General features: G+C 40.6%; 1 protein-coding gene across 1 annotated transcript; it reads left to right on the plus strand.

Annotated features, from left to right (window-relative positions):
- The first annotated feature begins 5595 nt into the window (after window positions 1-5595).
- Window positions 5596-14772, plus strand: AKAP5 (A-kinase anchoring protein 5). Its single transcript, XM_007986956.3, has 2 exons — window positions 5596-5883; window positions 8405-14772. The coding sequence occupies exon 2, from the start codon at window positions 8668-8670 to the stop codon at window positions 9949-9951; it is 1284 nt and encodes a 427-aa protein (XP_007985147.2). The 5' UTR covers window positions 5596-5883; window positions 8405-8667; the 3' UTR covers window positions 9952-14772.
- Window positions 14773-20829: the final 6057 nt, after the last annotated feature.

Consider the following 20829-nt stretch of genomic DNA (forward strand, 5'->3'; position numbering starts at 1 on the left):
TCTTGGTGTTGCAATATGAATTACAGCCTTAACAGACTGTGCTACAGGTCTCTGCCGTCCTTTGTGAGCTCATTTGTCAGGCAGACCCTTGGGCTGAAGATGCAAGTTGCAGTGTGCGCTTTATGATACTGTTGTGTTTAGAGGGAAATGTATGCATGCTTGTATATTTCTGAGAGGACACACAATTCAGGGGACCTCCTGAGAGGGTCGGGTTGGAAGCTAATGACTTACCTTTTTATCTTATACCTTTCTATGTTGTTGAATTTTGTTTTTCTACCCTGAGGAAGTATTGCTTATACAAGTTTTTGCCTGAACTTCCTTGGAATTCCCATTTCTGTCACAGCTTTAGCACTCTATGTTTAGAGTTCTCAAGAAGGATGGTCATACAGCACCAGCCTTAGGTGAGCCTCTATTCTGTTGGTGCAGCAAGTATTCATTGAGTTTCTTCTAAATGCCTGGGCTCTACCCTTCCCTACAGACTTTCTTTTTTTTCTTTTTTTCTTTTCTTTTTTTTTTTTTTTGAGACGGTGTCTCTGTCACCCAGGCTGGAGTACAGTGGCGCAATCTTGGCTCACTGCAATCTCCATCTCCTGGGTTCAAGCGATTCTCCTGCCTCAGCCTCCCAAGTAGCTGGGATTATAGGCATGAGCCGCCATGTCTGACCTAGACTTTCTTTTTCCTAAAACATTAGGTTGGTAAAAACCACGATTACTTTTGCACCAACCTAATATTTTTTTCCCTTCTCTTCTGGCTGGGCGTGGTGGTGGCTCATGCCCATAATCCCAGCACTTTGGGAGGTCTACGTGGGTGGATCACTTGAGGTCCGGAGTTCAAGACCAGCTTGACCAACATGGTAAAACCCTGTCTCTACCAAAAATACAAAAATTAGCTGGGTGTGGTGGCAGGCACCTATAATCCCAGCTACTTGGGAGGCTGAGGCACGCGAATTGCTTGAACCCAAGAGTCAGAGGCTGTAGTAAGCTAGGATCATGCTGCTACACTCCAACCTGGGAGACAGAGCTAGACTGTCTAAAAAAATAAAAGAAAATATTTTTCCTTCTCTTCTTGTTCTTTATCTTCTATCTCTGTTCTTCCTCTCCTATTTGTTTCCTTCCCTTTTCCCCTGTGTCTTCCTCCACTGGATCCTTCCAGAGTATGCTGCATGTCACTGGTGCCAGTGCTAAACCCTGCTGATGTTGGCAGAGCAGTATTTTTCCCAGTGACCTTGGTTTTATTATTTTTAATTCCCTAGGTCCACATCAATGTTGTAATACAGTCAATTTTACAGTCCACAGAAATGATAGCAGTGCCTTGAGAGGCATATGGCAAAGGGGTCACAATGCAGAGCCCCAGCTCTGTGGCGCAGAGCCTCACCCACCTCCCTGCCTCCACATCCTCACCATGGAAATAGGAGCACTGTTGGTACCTACCTCGTGAGGGCGGTTCTGGAATTACTCAAACACATCATCTAAGATGCTTTGTACAGGGCCTGGCACATTGTAAGCACTTGCCAGTTCCTGTTGCAAAGCATCATCCAGGCCCTGTTTGCACAGTTAATTGCTTCTGGTACTTTTTTTTTCTGGTGGGGGTGACAAGAGTCGTGCTTTGTTGCCCAGGCTGGAGTGTAGTGGCGTGATCTCGGCTCACTGCAACCTCTGCCTCCCAGGTTCAAGCGATTCTCCCGCCTCAGCCTCCCAAGTATCTGGGATTACAGGTTTGCACCACCATGCCTGGCTAACTTTTTGTATTTTCAGTAGAGATGGGGTTTTGCCATGTTGGCCAGGCTGGTCTCAAACTCCTGGCCTCAAGTGATCCTCCCACTTTGGCCTCCCAAAGTGCTGGGATTATAGGCGTGAGCCACTGTGCCCGACTGCTTTCTAGTACATTTCTTAAATGTCCTGTGAAACTTCACCTGGAATGAGATTTGCTGGGAGTTAATTTTATAGACAAGGGAAGGATGCAGTCTTGTTAGATATGGTGACTTAAAGATCATCTTAAAGGATTTAGGTTTTCTTATATTGCCAAAAACCACGTGGGTTTAAATCCTCAATACTGGTAGGGGCTGGGCATGGTGGCTCACACCTGTAATCCCACCACACTCAGCTGAGTTTTGGAGTTTTGTTTTTTGTAGAGATGGGGTCTCACTGTCTTGTCCAGGCTGCTGAGGCAGGAGGATCACTTGAGCCCAGGAGTTCAAGACTAACCTGGACAAGTCAGACCCCATCTCTACAAAAAACAAAACCCCAAAATTCAGCTGAGTATGTGGTGCACGCTTGTAGTCCTAGGTGCTTGGGAGACTGATGTGAGAGGTTTGCTTGAGCCCAGGAGTTGGAGGCCACAGTGAGCTATGACTGAGCCATTGCACTCCAGCCTGCACAACAAAGCAAGACCCTCTGTCAAAATAAAAAAGACCTATAGAAGCACTCGTGCTTGGGGTAACTATTAGCATGTGCTGGCAGAGAAGGTCTAGTGCCTTTACCTTGGTGCTAAGAGTCCCTCCAGAGAGTGGCTTTCCTGTGCCCTTTCTCTTCTCTGGGCTGCTAATGCCTTCCTTCCCCATATTAGTAATATTACTGATAAACAAATTGTACATTCTGTGATCTCACTTCAGAGACTGTTTCTGTGCATTGAAGATGTACATACAGTCTTAATTCAAAAGAGATAACATTCATGTGCTGCCACATTAAACAGATTGCAGCAGTATTACTACTGAGTTTGTGTTGACTCTGTGCAACCCTCATGGTGCCCAGGAACAGATGAAACCACCAGAGACTTGGAGCCTCAGGTTCATTCAATGGCGTCCCAGGGAACGGGGTTGAAGGGCTTACTCCCAGAAGGCCTCTGAAATGTAAGAGCTATTAACAAGGAGTTGTAAGTCATTTTTGGTAGCTATAGGCCCAGGCAGTGGGTAGGTAGAGATCAAGATGGGAGAAATGGTAAGATCAGTAGAGTATTGTTCAGATAAATACGTAAGCTATTTTATTGGCACACTGTATCTGGTGATATTAACATGATAAGCTATAGTCTAGATACCAATTTCTCATCAGATTGGAGAAATATATTTATAGCCTATTTCCTGTTATATAATGAAAAGCTACTAATGGGGTAGTAGACAATGATATGGGTAATAGCTGAAACAGCCTTTGTTGTCACTTACTTGAATTCAGGAATGACAGGTTTCTTTCATGCATGAGGTACTGGATACATTAAACACACACACACAGATATAGCATTGAGTTCTAGTCATATCCTAAAGAAAAACCATGGTGCACTATGTTATAGTACTATACTATGTGTGAGTGACTGTGTGTGTATGTGTGTTGGTGGAGGTCAGGGATGACTTGTTTGTAATATACCTTAAGGAAGTCTGTCTGAATTTGCCCTTTAAATACTAAATAAATTCACCTCTTACCTCAAACTGCCTTTCAGTTCCCTTTTACTAATTTTGCTTAAAAGAAAGGCAAGTGAAGGCCGGGCATGGTGGCTCACACTTGTAATCTTAGCACTTCAGGAGATCAAGGCAGGAGAATTGCTTGAGCTCAGGAGTTCAAGACCAGCCTGGGCAACATAGGGAGACCCCCATCTCTACAAAGAAAAAAAAAAAGAACCTGGGCATGTGGTCACATACCTGTGGTCCCAGCTGCATGAGAGGCTGAGGTGGGAGGATTGCTTGAGCCAGGGATTGTACCACTGCACTCCAGCCTGGGCAACAGAGCAAGACCCTGTCTCAAATAAAAATAAAAATAAGACAGCTATTCTACCCTGTCTTCACTTAAATAAGCTCATCTTATTTTTTGCCTGAAACTCTTGCAAACTCCCAGGACTGCTAGTTTTGAGATACCTTGGATCTCAATAAAGAATAGTTCTCAATTGCTTATGAGTATAATGTATTTCTTTTGGCTTAAAGTTCAACACTGACAACAAGTAGGGCTAGCAATCCATAGAGAGATACGAAGACCATTTCCATAGGCGTGTTTGCTGAGTGAAGAAGGCTGACTTAATTTTTCTTTTTTTTCTTTTGAGACAGGGTCTCACTTTGTTGCCCAGGCTGGCGTGCAGTGGTACAATAGTGGCTTATAGCAGCCTTGACCCTCTGGGCCCAAGTGATCCTCCCGTCTCAGCCTCCTGAGCTCCTGAGTAACTGGGACCATACGTGCACCACCATGCCCAGCTAATTTTTAAAATTTTTTTGTCTCCCTATGTTGCCAAGGCTGGTCTCAAACTCTTGGACTCAAGCCATCCTCCTGCCTTGGCTTCCCAAAGTGCCGGGATTACAGGTGTGAGCCACTGCACCCGGCCCTGAATTCTTAATTACAACTAAACTAGATGCTTGTGGATTTTCCTGTTTTACAACTCTTGCCTCTTTTATCTGTAACTTTAAGATCTTGACAGTTTATATTTGGCTTTGCTTTTGTGTCCCAAGAGTTCTTTCCGTGATAAGCCTATGTGGAAACTACGGAACCTTACAAATATAAAACATTTCCAGAAAAACCTACAAAAATGGACACCTGACATTTACACTCCCTAAGATCGTGATCCTCTTGAAGAAAGGAGATGAACGCGGCTGCTTTTCAGTAGTTCTTCACTCCACCTTACCAGGTTCTTCATCTGGATGCTATGCTGTGAGGGCCTGAGGAGGAGGCTGGGATTGTGATGGATCCTACTGGATTTTACAGCTGGAGCTCCCAGGAATGCCCTCATAGGGAATGTCCTGAAGGGAATCATGGGTAACTTGTAAGCTACCTCAACTTATTTTTGGAACTATGTAAGATGGATGGAGCTGGGTTGCTGTGCCTTTCTCGCCTTGCCCGCATAGAGATGCAGCTGCTCCTGCAGGCCAAAGTTCTGCACGAATCACCTCCACCTGCTTCCCACTGGGAGACAAAGGTCTGAGAGCCTGTTTAGCGATGAACCACGATGATCTTTTTTTTTTTTTTTTTTTTTTTTTTGAGACAGAGTCTCGCTCTGTCGCCCAGGCTGGAGTGCAGTGGCCGGATCTCGGCTCACTGCAAGCTCCGCCTCCCGGGTTTACGCCATTCTCCTGCCTCAGCCTCCCGAGTAGCTGGGACTACAGGTGCCCGCCACCGCGCCCAGCTACTTTTTTTTTTGTATTTTTTAGTAGAGACGGGGTTTCACCGTGTTAGCCAGGATGGTCTCGATCTCCTGACCTCGTGATCCGCCCGTCTCGGCCTCCCAAAGTGCTGGGATTACAGCCTTGAGCCACCGCGGCCGGCCTACGATGATCTTATACTCAAGTCACTCATGAGAAAGTCGGTTTCTTTCTGTTTCCATTTCTATATGTAATTTTCCCTTCAAACAAAAATGACCTCGCTATTCTATACACAGTTTTGAATCCTGCTTTTAAAATGCGATGTCTGCCTTGTCTTTAAATATTCTGAGGGGGAGGAGAGGACATGTGTAACAGGACTGTCTATAATTTGAAACGGGACCTCACCATTTAGCGTCTCAGAAACGCGGGGTTCATTGCCCTGGCCACCCCCCCGCCTTCCCTCCGCCCCCCACCCCGCCCCGAGCCTTCGGTCCCCGCCTTGGCGCTAATGTGGTCTGGCGGCGGAGATTGGCGCCCGGGCGGAGCACGGTGGCCTTCCCCGCGGCAGGCAGGCTGCTGCTGCAGGTGGGTCCCGGCGTCCGTGCCGCCCCCCGCCTCCCGCGATCGCCCCGCCCCTGCCCGCCCGCTCGGCTCCGCTCCGCTCGCATTGGCGCTGCGGGCTGTCTGTCCCCGCGCGGTGGGGAGGGGGCGCACCCGGCGGCGGGCTCTGCAGAGGGCGCCTTGCTCCGGATGCGACCGCGGCTCCCTGGAGGCCTGGGCGCCGGGCCCCGCGTTGTTGGGAGCAGTGTTGGCCAAGGACCCCGACACCCTACGTGAGTAAAGGCAGGGCGGGGAGCCTGCTGGAGAAGAGGGTCGGGGGCAGTGTCCGGTCAGCGGACCGCGGAGTGGGCAAGAGGTGCCCACTGGACATGGGGGATGTGAGCCCCCTGAGGTGCTGGGAGTAAGAACGCGGGAGGTCGCTTGTCCGCAGGAATCCGCGGCCAGGACGACCCTCATCAGGTCTGCCCACCTATCACCTTCGCGTTACAGCTTGTCTTAGAAGCAGGGGTTGCCGGTGGCTTTTTTCCTTCTTTATCCCTCTGCGAAATGTGATTTTGGGTTTCTGGCCATTACATTATAATTCTGCAGACAGCTTGAAGCTGGGTTATCTGTTCCACGCCCCCGGCATTTTCCTTTTTGAGTACTTTATCCTGCGCTCTGTCTCCTGCCATAAGGGGCGTCAAGCCAGAATTCGAGATTCCTTCCTCCAAGAGGAAGCTTCGTGGTCCATATCTGGTGCTGGGAAAGATGCATTGCTTTCCTCGGGTAGTGGATGTTCTTTGCTGCTCAAGGGAAAAAGGAAAGGGAGTGTTTTCTGTGACATGAGACTTGAAATTCTATCAGGAAATGAGCACAGGGACTTTAAGATTTCCTGAGGCGATAAAGCTGCCCTTGCTGGTTAAGAGCGAATCCTTTGCAGTCTGACATTCTGCAAAGTTTTAATGTCTACAGACTGCATTATTTTACCCCTTCAGTTAAGCTTCTGTTTGGGCATTCGTTTTATTTCTAGTGTGTGAGACACATTCAAGTGAGCTTCTCAAACCATTGTCTTTGCGCAATCCAGGTTAGTTTCAAATGATACACTCCTGAACATCTCATTTCAATATTTCTATTATGTGGTAATACAGCCTCTGCTTAACAAAAGTGCTCAGGTGTTGAAAACTCACAAGAGGTGAGAAGATTTAAACAGAGTTATCAGCTGAAGTTCTAGTGCTCACTGAAACATAAATGTGAGGAGAAACACTGTCAAATGTTCACATTTTAGTTCCGTCATTGTTCTAGAATGACTATCTTTCTGTTAGAGGCATACAGTATGAAACACCCAACCTAAGAGAATATTTACTTAGATCATAAACTGATTTTCAGGGTTCCAGTTCTTTCTACAGTTCATAAAATTATGGGTTACCCAAATGAAACTTCAGTGAAGGATTTACATAAAAACAATATAAAGAATGAGTCCCTTTGCTTATTTTAGGGCATCCACCCACTAAAATTCATAGGATCTTTGTTAGATAATCACTTCCCATTTCCATTCTTTGGTGCCATCATACCATTCTGAGGATTAAATTTTCAATACACCTTTGTATTATCTAACAGTTTGCCAATTGCATAGTTTGTCAACCTATTTTTGGCTGTTAAATTAGAACCAAAAAAACAAAATATAAAGAATTTCAAAAGCTTGGTTTTCAAATAACAAGAACTCAGACTACTCTTGGTTCAATTATGAGTTGATAAGTGCCTTATGATTAAATGACCATTAATCAATTTTTAAATTTTTTTACTAATGAATATACTGCAGATTAGTATCCCCAAACAATCCACTTTCTGATGAAACTCTTAAAGCCCAGTTTCAGAACATAAGCTTTAAGCAACAAGCAATCTTGTGTTTAATCTGAGCTCTGTTACAGCTCTGCCCTAATCTCAGCCAAATTGCTTCATCTGTAGATGGTGATACCACCATCTTTGTAATATTGTGGTGAGGATTACAGATGTATGTAAAAGTGTGTGCACCGCCTAATACCCAAGAATTGCTCAATAAATGTCAGCTATTGTTACTCTTACTGACCTCCAACTATGTGCAGATTATGGTGGAAACATGTGATACAGCAAATACAGTACTTAAATGAAAATGTCAAAATTATACAACTAATTTAAGAGTGGGAAATGACAGTAATGCTAAATTTTCCTAAGAATATGTATGAAAAGTAGCACTTCCTTGATGGAACATACATTTTTAGAACAGAAACCTTATGTTATAATGGAAAAACTAGAGAGTCAAAGTCTCTAGTTCTAACTCTGGCTATGACCTTATCTAGCTGCATGGCTTTTAACAAGACAATTGCTCCCCTCTGGAGTTCAGTTTTGTCAACTGGCTGGATTTGAGTAATCTCAAATCTCTAAAGTCCTTTGCAGCTTTAAAATTATTTATTGAGTGTGATAAAAAATACATTAGCTTGTTTTTCATCCTGCACTTCATTTTTTGTTCTTCCTGTTGTTTGCTTAATTTGCACTTTAGAGCCATAAGCAATTCACACAGACAACACAACTAAAGAACTAATAATATCAGACTTGCAGGGTAATCCAAAATGAAGTTTCAACAAAGAGGATAAAACAATAGAATCACATTGAACTCTTGAATAGGGCCAAAGTAAACCCCAACGTTTATTCTCCAGTCATTTCATTATTATATGGAAAATATGCCTGGTAGAATCTTATACATTCAGCTGAAATAGTCTCCATAGAAAATAATAGGCTCATAGTGAAATAAAATACCACTTTCTTTTCTCTCATCAGGTTGATCTTTAAATAAAGCAAAAATTTATTCAAGAAAGGGCTTTCATCAAGAAATTAAAGAGAGAAATTACAAGCAATAGAGAAACTGGGCATTTCTATACTAGAGAAACCACCTAAAACAACTGTATGGAGTAAGATGAAAGGTATGAATATGCCTGGATGAAATTTTACCTAGTGTGACATTTTTGCCCATCTTTTTGTCACAAAAGACTGCTAAGGAAGAGAGAACATAGTTTTCTAGAGAATAGGAGTACAGTGTAAAAATGGAAACCACAGTTTCAGAAATTCATGTAGAAAACAAGGATGAGAAGAGATCGGCAGAAGGTAGTCCTGGGGCTGAAAGACAGAAGGAAAAGGCATCCATGCTTTGCTTCAAGAGAAGAAAGAAAGCAGCTAAAGCACTGAAGCCCAAAGTTGGCTCTGAAGCTGCTGATGTGGCAAGGAAGTGTCCCCAAGAAGCAGGAGCTTCTGATCAGCCAGAGCCCCCACGGGGGGCCTGGGCCTCACTCAAACGTCTTGTAACACGCAGGAAAAGGTCAGAGTCTTCAAAGCAGCAAAAGCCATTGGAGGCTGAAGTGCAACCTGCAATAAACGCTGAGGATGCTGATCTTTCTAAGAAAAAGGCAAAATCTAGACTTAAGATTCCCTGCATAAAATTCCCAAGAGGGCCAAAAAGGAGTAATCATTCCAAAATCATAGAAGACTCAGACTGCAGCATCAAAGTCCAGGAAGAAGCTGAAATTTTGGATATACAAACACAGACCCCATTGAATGATCAAGCAACAAAGGCTAAGTCAACCCAGGATCTAAGTGAAGGCATCTCACGGAAAGATGGTGATGAAGTCTGTGAATCAAATGTGAGCAATAGCATAACTTCTGGAGAGAAAGTGATTTCAGTAGAACTTGGATTAGATGATGGGCATTCTGCTATTCAAACAGGAACTCTAATCCTTGAAGAAATTGAAACGGTCAAGGAAAAACAAGATGTTCAACCCCAGCAAGCAGGCCCACTTGAAACTTCAGAAACAGACCATCAGCAAACAGTACTTTCTGATGTTCCACCTTTACCTGCAATCCCAGCTCAACAAATTATGGAAGAAGCCAGTAACAATATCCTAAAAAGTGCACCAAATGGGAAAGACTATGAAAGTAGAGAGATTGTAGCTGAAGAAACTAAGCCAAAAGATACTGAATTGAGCCAAGAATCAGATTTTAAAGAAAATGGAATCACTGAAGAGAAGTCCAAATTAGAAGAAAGCAAACGAATAGAGCCAATTGCTATTATTATTACAGACACTGAAATCAGTGAATTTGATGTTAAGAAATCAAAAAATGTCCCTAAGCAATTCTTAATTTCAACTGAAAATGAGCAAGTAGGGGTTTTTGCTAATGATAATGGTTTTGAGGATAGAACTTCAGAACAATATGAAACACTCTTAATTGAAACAGCCTCTTCTCTTGTCAAGAATGCTATTCAGTTGTCAATAGAACAGCTTGTTAATGAAATGGCCTCTGATGATAATAAAATAAACAATCTTCTACAGTGACTTACTCTCCAGAGTCATGGCAGGAAAAACAAGCTTAATGAAGAATTCTTTTATACATTTGTGGCATTTCTTACTCAGTAACAAATGAGAGATTTATCATCTCTAGAACTTAAAAGGTACAATTCCAGCACAGAAGTGCTAAAGATTAAGTCAAGTTTATAAAACTCTACCACTGAAATGCAGTCACTTCTGGATTGGAGGAAGTCAGCACAGATTGCAGTATAAAGTGACATAACATACAGGGAGTTGCTAAAACGGCATATGGAGATTGGAGTGCTTTGGGGGAGGAAGATGTATTTATTGAGCACTTATGGTATGCCATAAGCTTTTTAATGACCTCTGATATAACAAAGTCTGGTTTCCTTTTGATAATTCAGCTGTGTATAGGCTAACATCACATTGAGTTTTTAAAAACTTATTTTTACAGTGCACATATATGTTGTTTAAAATGGTGAATAAGGTGAGCTACTTTTGTGAATATGATTTGTAATTGTTACATTCCTAAGCAGTAGGCTTAACTCAAAAAATACATTGCATTTTCCCAATTTCAGCAGATAGTATGCAGAATACGCATATTGAAATTAAACGTGAGTGGTTTTCTAGTCTTAAGTCCCTTATAAGAGCTATTTGGCCGGGTGTGGTGGCTCACACTTATAATCCCAGCACTTTGGAGGCCAAGGAGGGTGGATCAGCTAAGATCAGGAGTTTGAGACCAGCCTGGCCAATGTGGTGAAACCCCGTCTCTACTGAAAATACAAAAATTAGCCGGGCGTGGTGGCGTGCGCCTGTAATCCCAGCTACTTGGGAGGCTGAGGCAGGAGAATTGCTTGAACCCGAAAGGTGGAGGTTGCAGTGAGCCAAAATTGCACCACTGCACTCCAGTCTGGGCACCAGAGCAAGACTCCATCTCAAAAAAGAAAAAAAAAAACAAAGGAGAACCATTCACAAATCCTTCAATCAGGCAAACTGTTACTAAGTGCAAAAGTGTAGAAACAAGGAGTGGGTTTTTCCCTCTCTTCTTTCTGCCTCAACAGATCTGTATATATCCATTTCTGCATGGATTTATCTGTGAAAAGTTAAAAACCGAAACAGCAAAAACAAAACAAGGGGAATATTATTCTTCATCCAGGAGAAGGGAAAATTCCCAATTAAATTATCATAGATAATATAGGATTCATCTTGCAGAATTACTTCTTTAAGAGCCATATTCATCAACCTCTCTCCAAAGAGGCGAGAGTAGATTCAAAGCCAGGCTGGTAGTAATGGTCCTGGAAAATCCTAATAATCTAGTGCAAATATTATTTATTTTTGGCCAAAAATGAGCCATGAATGTGGGTGAATAGAAAGTGAAAAGTTAAAGCACATTATAATTTAAATGTCAATATTACTTCCTGTCTGTGTGTTGAGAGAAACCACTAAAAATCATTTTACATGGATATTGAAAATTAACTTTTTCATCACTATTTTCCTTTCTTTTCTTTTTTTGAGATGGCGTCTTGCTGTCACCCAGGCTGGAGTGCAGTGGCGCGATCTCGGCTCACTGCAAGCTCCACCTTCTGGGTTCATGACATTCTCCTGCCTCAGCCTCCCAAGTAGCTGGGACTACAGGCGCCTACTACCACGCTAGGCTAATTTTTTGTATTTTTAGTAGAGACGGGGTTTCACCGTGTTAGCCAGGATGGTCTCGATCTCCTGACCTCGTGATCCTCCCGCCTCGGCCTCCCAAAGTGCTGGGATTACAGGCATGAGCCACTGCACCTGGCCTTCATCACTATTTTCAATCCAGATATACTTTACAAAAATGAGAAGGGCTTATTTGCATTTTTATTTACATATTGAAAGGGAAGCATCTGATCTCACCAATGATTGCCATATTTTTTGAAAAAGTAATCCTATTTCAATCTTTCCTTGTGTGAAATGGCCATAATATCACAATGCACTTCCCTACCTCACAGGTTAGGATTCAAAGTGTGTATTCCCCCATTGTGTAAATTGAGTGATTGTGTTACTACTTGAAACAGATGAAGTAATAAAGATGAAGTACGAGATGTAAGGTATTTGTGTACGAGATGTAAGGTATTTGTTCAAGAGCTCCATGTGGAGGAAAGAATGCAAATTAGATGATTTTAAATGATCTGGGTGAATTCTTGCATTGTGTATGGATTGCATATAGAAAGTATTTGCTACTTTGTCCTACAGAATCAGCTTCGTTTCTTTCTGTAAATACATATTGAGACCTCTATCAAAAGAAACTAATCTGACTTTGAAATTGAACCAAATCATGGATATTATTAGCAAGATTCTTTGCTGAAGTGCAAAAATATTTCCCCCAGATTTTCCTACCTTCACGCTTATAATCCTGGGGGGGAAATCCTTCAATTTAGCAAGATGAAAAGTGTGTCATTCAAAACACATGACCCAAGAAGTCAATTTCTTTTAATTGTACAACTTTTAAATATAAAAAAAAAAAAAAGACGAAGTCATCTTCTCTGAAAACACTATTTAACTCACTATATATGGTGCTAATGGACTTGGACAGCTACCAACTATCATATTTAAAAGTGAACAATTTTAAAAACCTGACTAAGGTTGGTGCATTTTACAGTGTATTGAAGAATCCTGTCCTCATTTACTGCAAGGATGCCTCCAAGCCAATACACTTGCATTGTAAATGTTTAATAATCTCATGAACAAGCAAAAAGTATAGCACTTACCGTTATTGAAAATATTTTGGGGGATTTAAAAAAAAACAGATAAATGGTAAATATGTGTATTGAATTTTTTGGTTAAGAAAGTAAAATTTTATCTAATGCTAGGTCTTTACTTTTTTCACTGTGGTTTAATATATATTTTTGGTTAGAATGTATTGATTGTTTTTATGATGAGATGTATTCATTCTTAAGTGGTTTCTGTTTTTCTATTGAGAATAGCTGTTGAATTAAGTACGATTTCAGTTAGAAAAAGGAATTCAGAAATTAATTGGTCTCAATCAGATTATATGTGCTACATGGCCAAATCCTATTACAGTGAATTCTAAGGTGATTCAAATTGTTTTATTGTTATAGAAATATGCAGAAATCAGATGGCTTCAAAGTCATAAAATATTTTTCTTATAATAGTATTTAAGCAATTTGACCTTATATGCAAACATTAAGTGAATATAAATAGGTTCTGGTTCAATTCATGTCCATTTAATGACATTAAAATAATTATTAGGAACACCACATGAATTTTCATTTACATTTGCTGTGGTATAAATTCTGCTTTTAATGAATGTTTATTTATTTATTAGCTAAAATTAAGTTTCTCTTTGAACCCAGAATTTTACAAGGCTGGGGGTTGGGGATGGGGATTATTGGATACTTGTTAACTTTTTCAGCATATTATCATCCCTCTTTTAAGAGTCAAGTATTATTCACTTTGCTTCTTACAACCCAGAGAAGGTGAAAATTCTCCTCTATTTTATGTGGCACTATTCACTTAACATTTTTTCAAAGCACTTTATAGGATATAAAAATAGTACCCGAAGTAAAGGTAGCAGAAAACAAAAGAACTTTCAAACAGAAATTATGTTCCCTACCACCTCCTCCACCTCAAAGAATAATAAGCATGTGGCACAAAATGGAGTTCTTCAGAAAAGCTGTCTGCATAATTTTCCTTCAAGGTAATGTGTTTGACAGCATGAAGTTTGTGATGATCTTACTTGGTCTACTATTTAGTGGAGTCTTAGAATCTCTTTTATTTACTTCTGAGAGATTGTTATTTCACCAGTATATGTGAACAGGCTTGCTAAAGGCATTAAAGATATGGATCATGAGGGCACCAAATTGGCTTCTGTATGCAATCCAGCATTAACTTCATCCATAAATTTCTAACTTCAAGTTGCCTTATTTTTTATAGTTAAGAATGTTTTTAGAAGTTTACAACAGAATTTTAAAAATAATTGTCAGGCTTTAGAATCCCATTGTTTGAAAAGATCCTTTTAATGTCAACTTTATTGAAATATGTAGTCTACTTTCTAATTTCATCTGATACTCAATACAGCAGGATTTGATTTTTCTGCCTGCCATTTCTGCATTTAAAAAAAAACAAATCCTCATTTAGGATTTAGAGTTATTTAGGTTCAAATTCCTATGATGTTTTATTGGGTAACATGAAGTCTCTTATACATAATTCAAAATTTCAATCCATGGTATATTTTGTGGTACGTTTTTGAAAAGAAAATTTGTAATGCTCCTTAGTTACAAAAATTAGAAGGAAGCTACATAAAATGCAGGTGTCCTAATTAAATTCAATTTAATTCAACACACGTATTAGGCATAACTTATACCTAACACTATTTGATAAGGGGGACAGGCTCCCTGCTCTCCAAGAGCTCAACCTAGGGAGCAGTGACAACAGAAACTGGGTTGGGGTTAAGGCAAAGAGCCATGGATAATGCTGCAACATGAGTGGCATAGACGGGAGTACACAGAGCGAGCAATTAATTTTGGTGTGGGGAAGGTGGTGATCTGAATACAGCAGCAGTTTGAAAGTGTTCCATTTTTAAATAAACAGTATGCTCATTTTTTGATTTGTGACTAGGTGTAGAAAAAAGCCTGCATAGTGTTACATATTTATAGTAGTTCTTTGTAAAAACGTTAAGTGGATGAGCTATTATGAGCTATTATGAAAGTAAAAGTTTCAATTTTTTCTCATTAAAATTAGTACTAAATTACTGTGGATCAGATGATAATATTAAATAATACTCTGTAGAAAAAACGTTTCAAGTTGAATTAATTTATGTACTGATTATTAATACAGAATAAATGTTATATTGACTCATGTTTGTTTATTCAGATCCTTTAAAAGAACTGTGGGCAAACTATGTTCATTTCCTAAAACTACAAAGATCACATTGATGGAACTACTGAGTTCGCACTACCAAAAGTTCTACTCTGCTAATTGGAAATTGGACAGAGATTTCACAAATAACACTCCTAAAACAGTCCTTCAGCAAGAGAAATAAAAACACCTAAAATGTTGAACTAATTCAACCAAAAGGGCAGTTCTGAATTTGATGACATTTGTGAATCTGACAAAAACACACTGTTTTCATCTCTTGCTATACTCATTAGTTGTCTTTTCTGCATTAACCTATGAATTGTTAATAATCTTTATGATTTTTCAAATGACTAATCAATGTGAAAATGCTAGAATTATTCAGATGGTACGTACTAAAGGTGGGTGTTTAAAAAGTTCTGTATTTACTAAGGCACTGATTTCATTTTGGTAATGCTAACACCCTAACTTTTCGTAACCACAGCCCAATGATAACAATCACGCTCTAGGAAGGACTGTACTTTCCAAATCTTGGGACCAATTTAAAACTTGATAGTACCTTAAAAGTCGTAAAACTAAATCTGGCTTCAAAGCAAAATGCCTTCTTAATGTACAAACATGGTAATAGCGTAGATAATATTTCACATTTTGCAGGATTTTTAAAAGTTTTATGGTCCAGCGCGGTGGCTCACGCCTGTAATCCCAGCACTTTGGGAGGCCAAGGCGGGCGGATCACAAGGTCAGGAGATCGAGACCATCCTGGCTAACATGGTGAAACCCCCGTCTCTACTGAAAATGCAAAAAATTAGCTGGGCGTGGCAGCGTGTGCCTGTAGTCCCAGCTACTCGGGAGGCTGAGGCAGGAGAATGGCATGAACCTGGGAGGCGGAGCTTACAGTGAGCCGAGATCACGCCACTGTACTCCAGCCTGGGCGACAAAGCGAGACTCTGTCTCCAAATAAATAAATAAATAAATAAAGTTTTATTAAATCTCATCTTCTTGGTTTAAAAACAAAAAAGATACACTACACTTCACAAAACTTGTCCTCACAGGCAATTCTGTTAATCCCTTTTTAGACCTACCTTTAATGCTGACGTCTGGAGTCCCCAGCCCTTTTGTGAATACCTACTTTTCTTTCTTTATTCCTTCCTGAAAGCTTAAGCTTACTGAGGGTTAAGTTCCTGAGCTTAGGAAAGAGAGTATGCGTGTTTGTACACTACACATTCACAGTAAGTCCTCTGCAAAACTGGGTGTGGGCACAATGAGCAGTGAACGGAAACCTAGGTGAGAAGAGGACGGTGTGGCGCTGAGTCTGGGAAACTCCCAGCCTTAAAATTGTCTCCATAAACTTCACCCTATCATAACAATGGGAGCAGTGTCCCCCAGTTTCAGGACATTAGCAAGACTAGATGTACTTTCCCCACCACTTGCTTTGTGGTGAAACTCAAAAAGAACTTTTGGCCTTGATCTGACAGTGCTACTATGGGAGAAGGATTATACACTTTTCACAGCTGTACTTGTGGTCTTAGGACCCAGGCCTTCCATTTCTGCACTCCTGGGAGATAGGGAGCACAAGGTGACACCGAAGCAGATGCAGTCATTTGTACACTTGTAACCGAACTTTTTATTTCCCAATCCCTAGTCTGACATCTAAGCTGTTAGTTCACAGAGAGGTCTGGTTAGTATGGCTACACGTGGGTTTCTGTACCATATCTGTGATGACCATCACAATGCAGCTTCAGGCATGCATGTGCTGCTAATCAAATATCTATAAATTACAATGCAAAGGTTCCATATGGAATGGCCATTTGCAGCATAAGAACTTTAGAATATCACTTCTGTTTAAACAGTTCTTTCAAAACTAGAGTATTTCTATCCTCCTGACAGAATAAGTTAGAACTGCCTTGTACTCTGTATGGCTGAGATGCAGAAAATGCCAAAACAATTGGTCACGACTCAATTCAGGTTAAAAAAAGTCAACCTGAGTTTTTGATCTTTTATCCAAATGTATCCTAAATGGTCTTATCAGTAATTGTCCTGATTTCAGGGTGAATTTGTTTAGAATTCTTTAAAAAACCCTCAGTATCTGGCTGTTGTGTTTTTCCTGAAGGATTACCAGTGAATAATGATAATCATTAGGGTTCATCAAACTCTAAGACATATTTTTCTGAGTGGTATGAATCTTTTTCTCATTGAGGTATAATTTACATACAGCAAAATCCATCCTTTTAATACAAGTTCTACCAATTTTGACCAAGACATTAGTTGTGTCACCTACGGGTAATTTTAAATCTTATTCTGATTTCTATACCACTTGTCTTAGTTTAATCCTGACTATATCAGTGAAAACTGCTACTTGCTGCAGAAATTCAAAATAAGGGCTTCTTAAACCCAATGTTTAAACCAGGATAAGGAAACGCAAGGCTGTCATGCACAGCTGTGTCATTGGCACAGCACAACTTTGGGAGAAGCCTTCATTCAATTGAGGCACCCCTAGCACTGTGTTGTGTACTGTCTGCATGGCCATCATGGTGGCTCTGAGTGTAGCCAGCAGCTTGAGAGAGAAGCAAAAACTGTGGTATGTTGATAGTGAAATAGGAGATATTTAAGATTTAAAAAAAGGATTCTTCCCTTTATATGTCTTTCCTCATAGACTTTAAAATACTGTGATAGAGAGGACAGAAACCACTGAGCTCACACCAGCAGACCACACACATGTGAAAAAAGAGCAATGTTGGGAAATGAGAACTGGTCAGCTAGGAATATTGTTGAGATTCACTCCCCTCGAATCTTTGATCTGCATTGTAAAACCTCTCCCCTCGCCTTTGCAAATATATTTTCGCCTTCAAAAAGTAACCGGTGTGACTTCACTTTCTACAGAACCACTCCAGGTTCTTCAAGTTTTCCTCCCTATATAGTAGTTCATAAATGCCAGTTCAAAAAAATTTTTTTTTAATTACCTGCATATGGTCTGAACTAAGTTTCATATGGCTTCCACTACAGAAAAAATGTGGCAGAGCTAAATGCACAAGATCCCATTCCTCAAAGGCCTGCTGGATGCACATAAATCTGACAGGGAACCTCCTGAAACTTGGTAATAACACAGACCAGACAAGGGATGACGACCACAGTGGGTGAGAGCCATCTTCTCCAGCCTCCCTCCTGGCACAAGCCTCTCCTGTTTCCAGGACAGTCGGGACACACCAGTTGTACAGAAAATCTCTCTTGGAGCAGTGTAATTCCTTCAGGCATCTGACATGAAAGGACACTATGGTGTTCCAGTAGCTTAACACTTTATTATTTTGATACAATATCACCAAATTGTTTCAATGAAAAAAGTTTCAAACTTGTATGAACAGTGGAAGAGAATGTATCTGAGGGAGAGTGGGTTCATTTTCCAAGTTGGCTTATCAGCTGTAAAATAAACTTAGGAGAAGCAATTGGTGATTAGGTACGAAGTCCTAGGATGATGAGAATAATATTGTAATCAGAAATGAAGGGGGAGGCAGACTGTATTCACTCAGTATTGGAAGCTGAGAAGAGTTGAAGGTAAGAAAACTCTTAACTTGGGGGGATGGGGGAGGGACTGCATTGGGAGTTATACCTGATGTAAAAGACCAGTTGATGGGTGCAGCACACCAACATGGCACAAGTATACATATGTAACAAACCTGCACGTTGTGCACATGTACCCTACAACTTAAAGTATAATTAAAAAAAAAAAAAAAAGAAAAGAAAACTCTTATTCAGAATGGAATGGGTTGGAAAGTATGAGAGAAGAAAGTCAGTTGTTGAACCATAGTTGGAAAATAAAGTAAGTTTCAGTAGGTAACATACTGGTCTACCTCATAGATTGTGTATGTACAAAAAATGAACAAAAGGCAAGAAAGAAGCAAGGGAGTGTATTTACTCAAATGTCCTTCAATCTATGTCTTGATCAGGCAGAACACCAAAAACTTGAGTGTGATGTCTGATTAGAAGAGCCCAAATTCCAAGGTCTCACAGTTAATGACTTGGAAAAATCTTCAGAAATGCTCAATGTATCACAATAATGTGATATTTTAAAAAGTTATCTGCTGAGATATGTACATGTAAATCAGAGGCATCTTGATTAAAGAGGGATGTCAAGATATTGCAGTACCTTATGAAATTTTAAGAAAATTCTCATTAGTCTTGACTCTATAAAGCATGATCCAAAAGTAGCTAAGCCCTAAATAATATTTACTATTAATAGTAATGCTGAATTCAAGTATAATGAACTTTTTAAAGGTACACTGGTGCCACCTTTTGGCCAGATTAAAAATTTACAGAAATTATAACCTACAATCTCAATTTCATGAAGAGACCTCTTTGGAGACACAATTATTTAGTTGAAACATTATATGAATAGTTTCAAAACTGTCTTGCTGATTAATACATCTCTGATTTTTAATAATCACATTTTTTTCCTTTTTAATAATCACATTTTTATCTTTTAAAAGCTGGGATCAAGGATAATACAAATAGAATTTAATTCTGAACACATCTCATACTCCAATACTTACTCTAAACATGACTGGGATAGAAATCCCCCAAATTAGGTTTCTTTGTATTCTTTTATTCCTGACAACCATCACAAAACTTACTTTAAGATCTTAGGTCAACCTCAGCTCTAATGACATTTTGAGGTACATATTCTTTATTGTGGGAGGCTGTCCTCTGCACTGAGATGTTTAGCAGCATCCCTGGCCTCCACCTACTAGATGCCAGCAGCAGCCTCCCTCATTGCCCACCCAACTGTGACAACCGAAAACATCTCCACATCGTCAAATGTCTCTATGGTGGGGGGATAGCCCTGTGTAATGGTTAATTTTGTGTCCAAATGACTGGGCCATGGGGTGCCCCAATAGTTAGTCAAACATTATTCTGGGTGTGTCTGTGAGGGTGTTCTGGAGGGAGATAAAATCTGAATCAGTAGACTGAGTAAAGAAGATCACCCTCCCTGATGTGGGTGGCTCTCATTCAATCAGTTGAAGGCCAGAATAGAATAAAAGAGACCTTCTCTGGCTTGACTGCTTGAGCTGCAATTATTGGTCTTTTCCTCCCTTTGGACCCAAATGGAAACATCAGCTCTTCTTGAGTTTCAGGCCTGCCAGCTTTTGGACTGGAACTTACGCCATAAGCTCTCCTGGTTCTCAGGTCTTCAAATTCAGACTGGAACATCACTGACTCCCCTGGCTCTCAGCCTCCCAACTGCAGATCTTGGGACTTCTCAGCCTTCATAATTGCATGAACCAATTCCTTGTAACAAATCAATCTCTTTCTCTTAGTTCTACCTGTTGTTTCTTTCTTTTTCTGGAGAATCCTGACTAATATACCTCAGTTGAGAACTACTATTGTGGATCATGTTACTGGGGGCAAAAGGCGACACAGTAGACTGTAAATAGAGAAGAAAGCAGCAGCTGGGCACGGTGGCTCACACCTGTAATCCCAGCACTTTGGGATGCTGAGGCAGGCGAATCACAAGGTCAGGAGTTCGAGACCAGCCTGGCCAACATGGTGAAACCCTATCTCTACTAAAAATACAAAAAATTAGCCGGGCGTAGTGGCGGGCACCTGTAATCTCAGCTACTCAGGAGGCTGAGGCAGGAGAATAGCTTGAACCTGGGATGCGGAGGTTGCAGTGAGCTGAGATCACTCCACTGCACTCCAGCCTAGGCAACAGAGCAAGAATCCATCTCAAAAAAAAAAAAAAAAAAAAAAAAAAAAAAAAAAAAAAAAAAAAGAAGCAAAGCAAGAAACTTCTGGGAAATGACGAGATACTACCTTTCTTTCCAGAGACGGCAGCTGGAAAGCATTTGGTTAGGACATCAATTTTCTATTAACACAGATTATGGTTGGTAAGAATTAGGCCCACGAATGCATTTTTGCATCACACCTCCAAAATGTTACCCAGTACAAAGACTACTTACCTCAACACCAGGAACACAACATTTGGCAAACACTGATGTAAAATAAGAACACATTCTACAAGCTGAGCTAATAAACTTTCGATTAAGTCACATTAATTTGTCTTGA

Source organism: Chlorocebus sabaeus, chromosome 24 (assembly GCF_047675955.1).
Source record: "Chlorocebus sabaeus isolate Y175 chromosome 24, mChlSab1.0.hap1, whole genome shotgun sequence".
Lineage (NCBI taxonomy): Eukaryota > Metazoa > Chordata > Mammalia > Primates > Cercopithecidae > Chlorocebus > Chlorocebus sabaeus.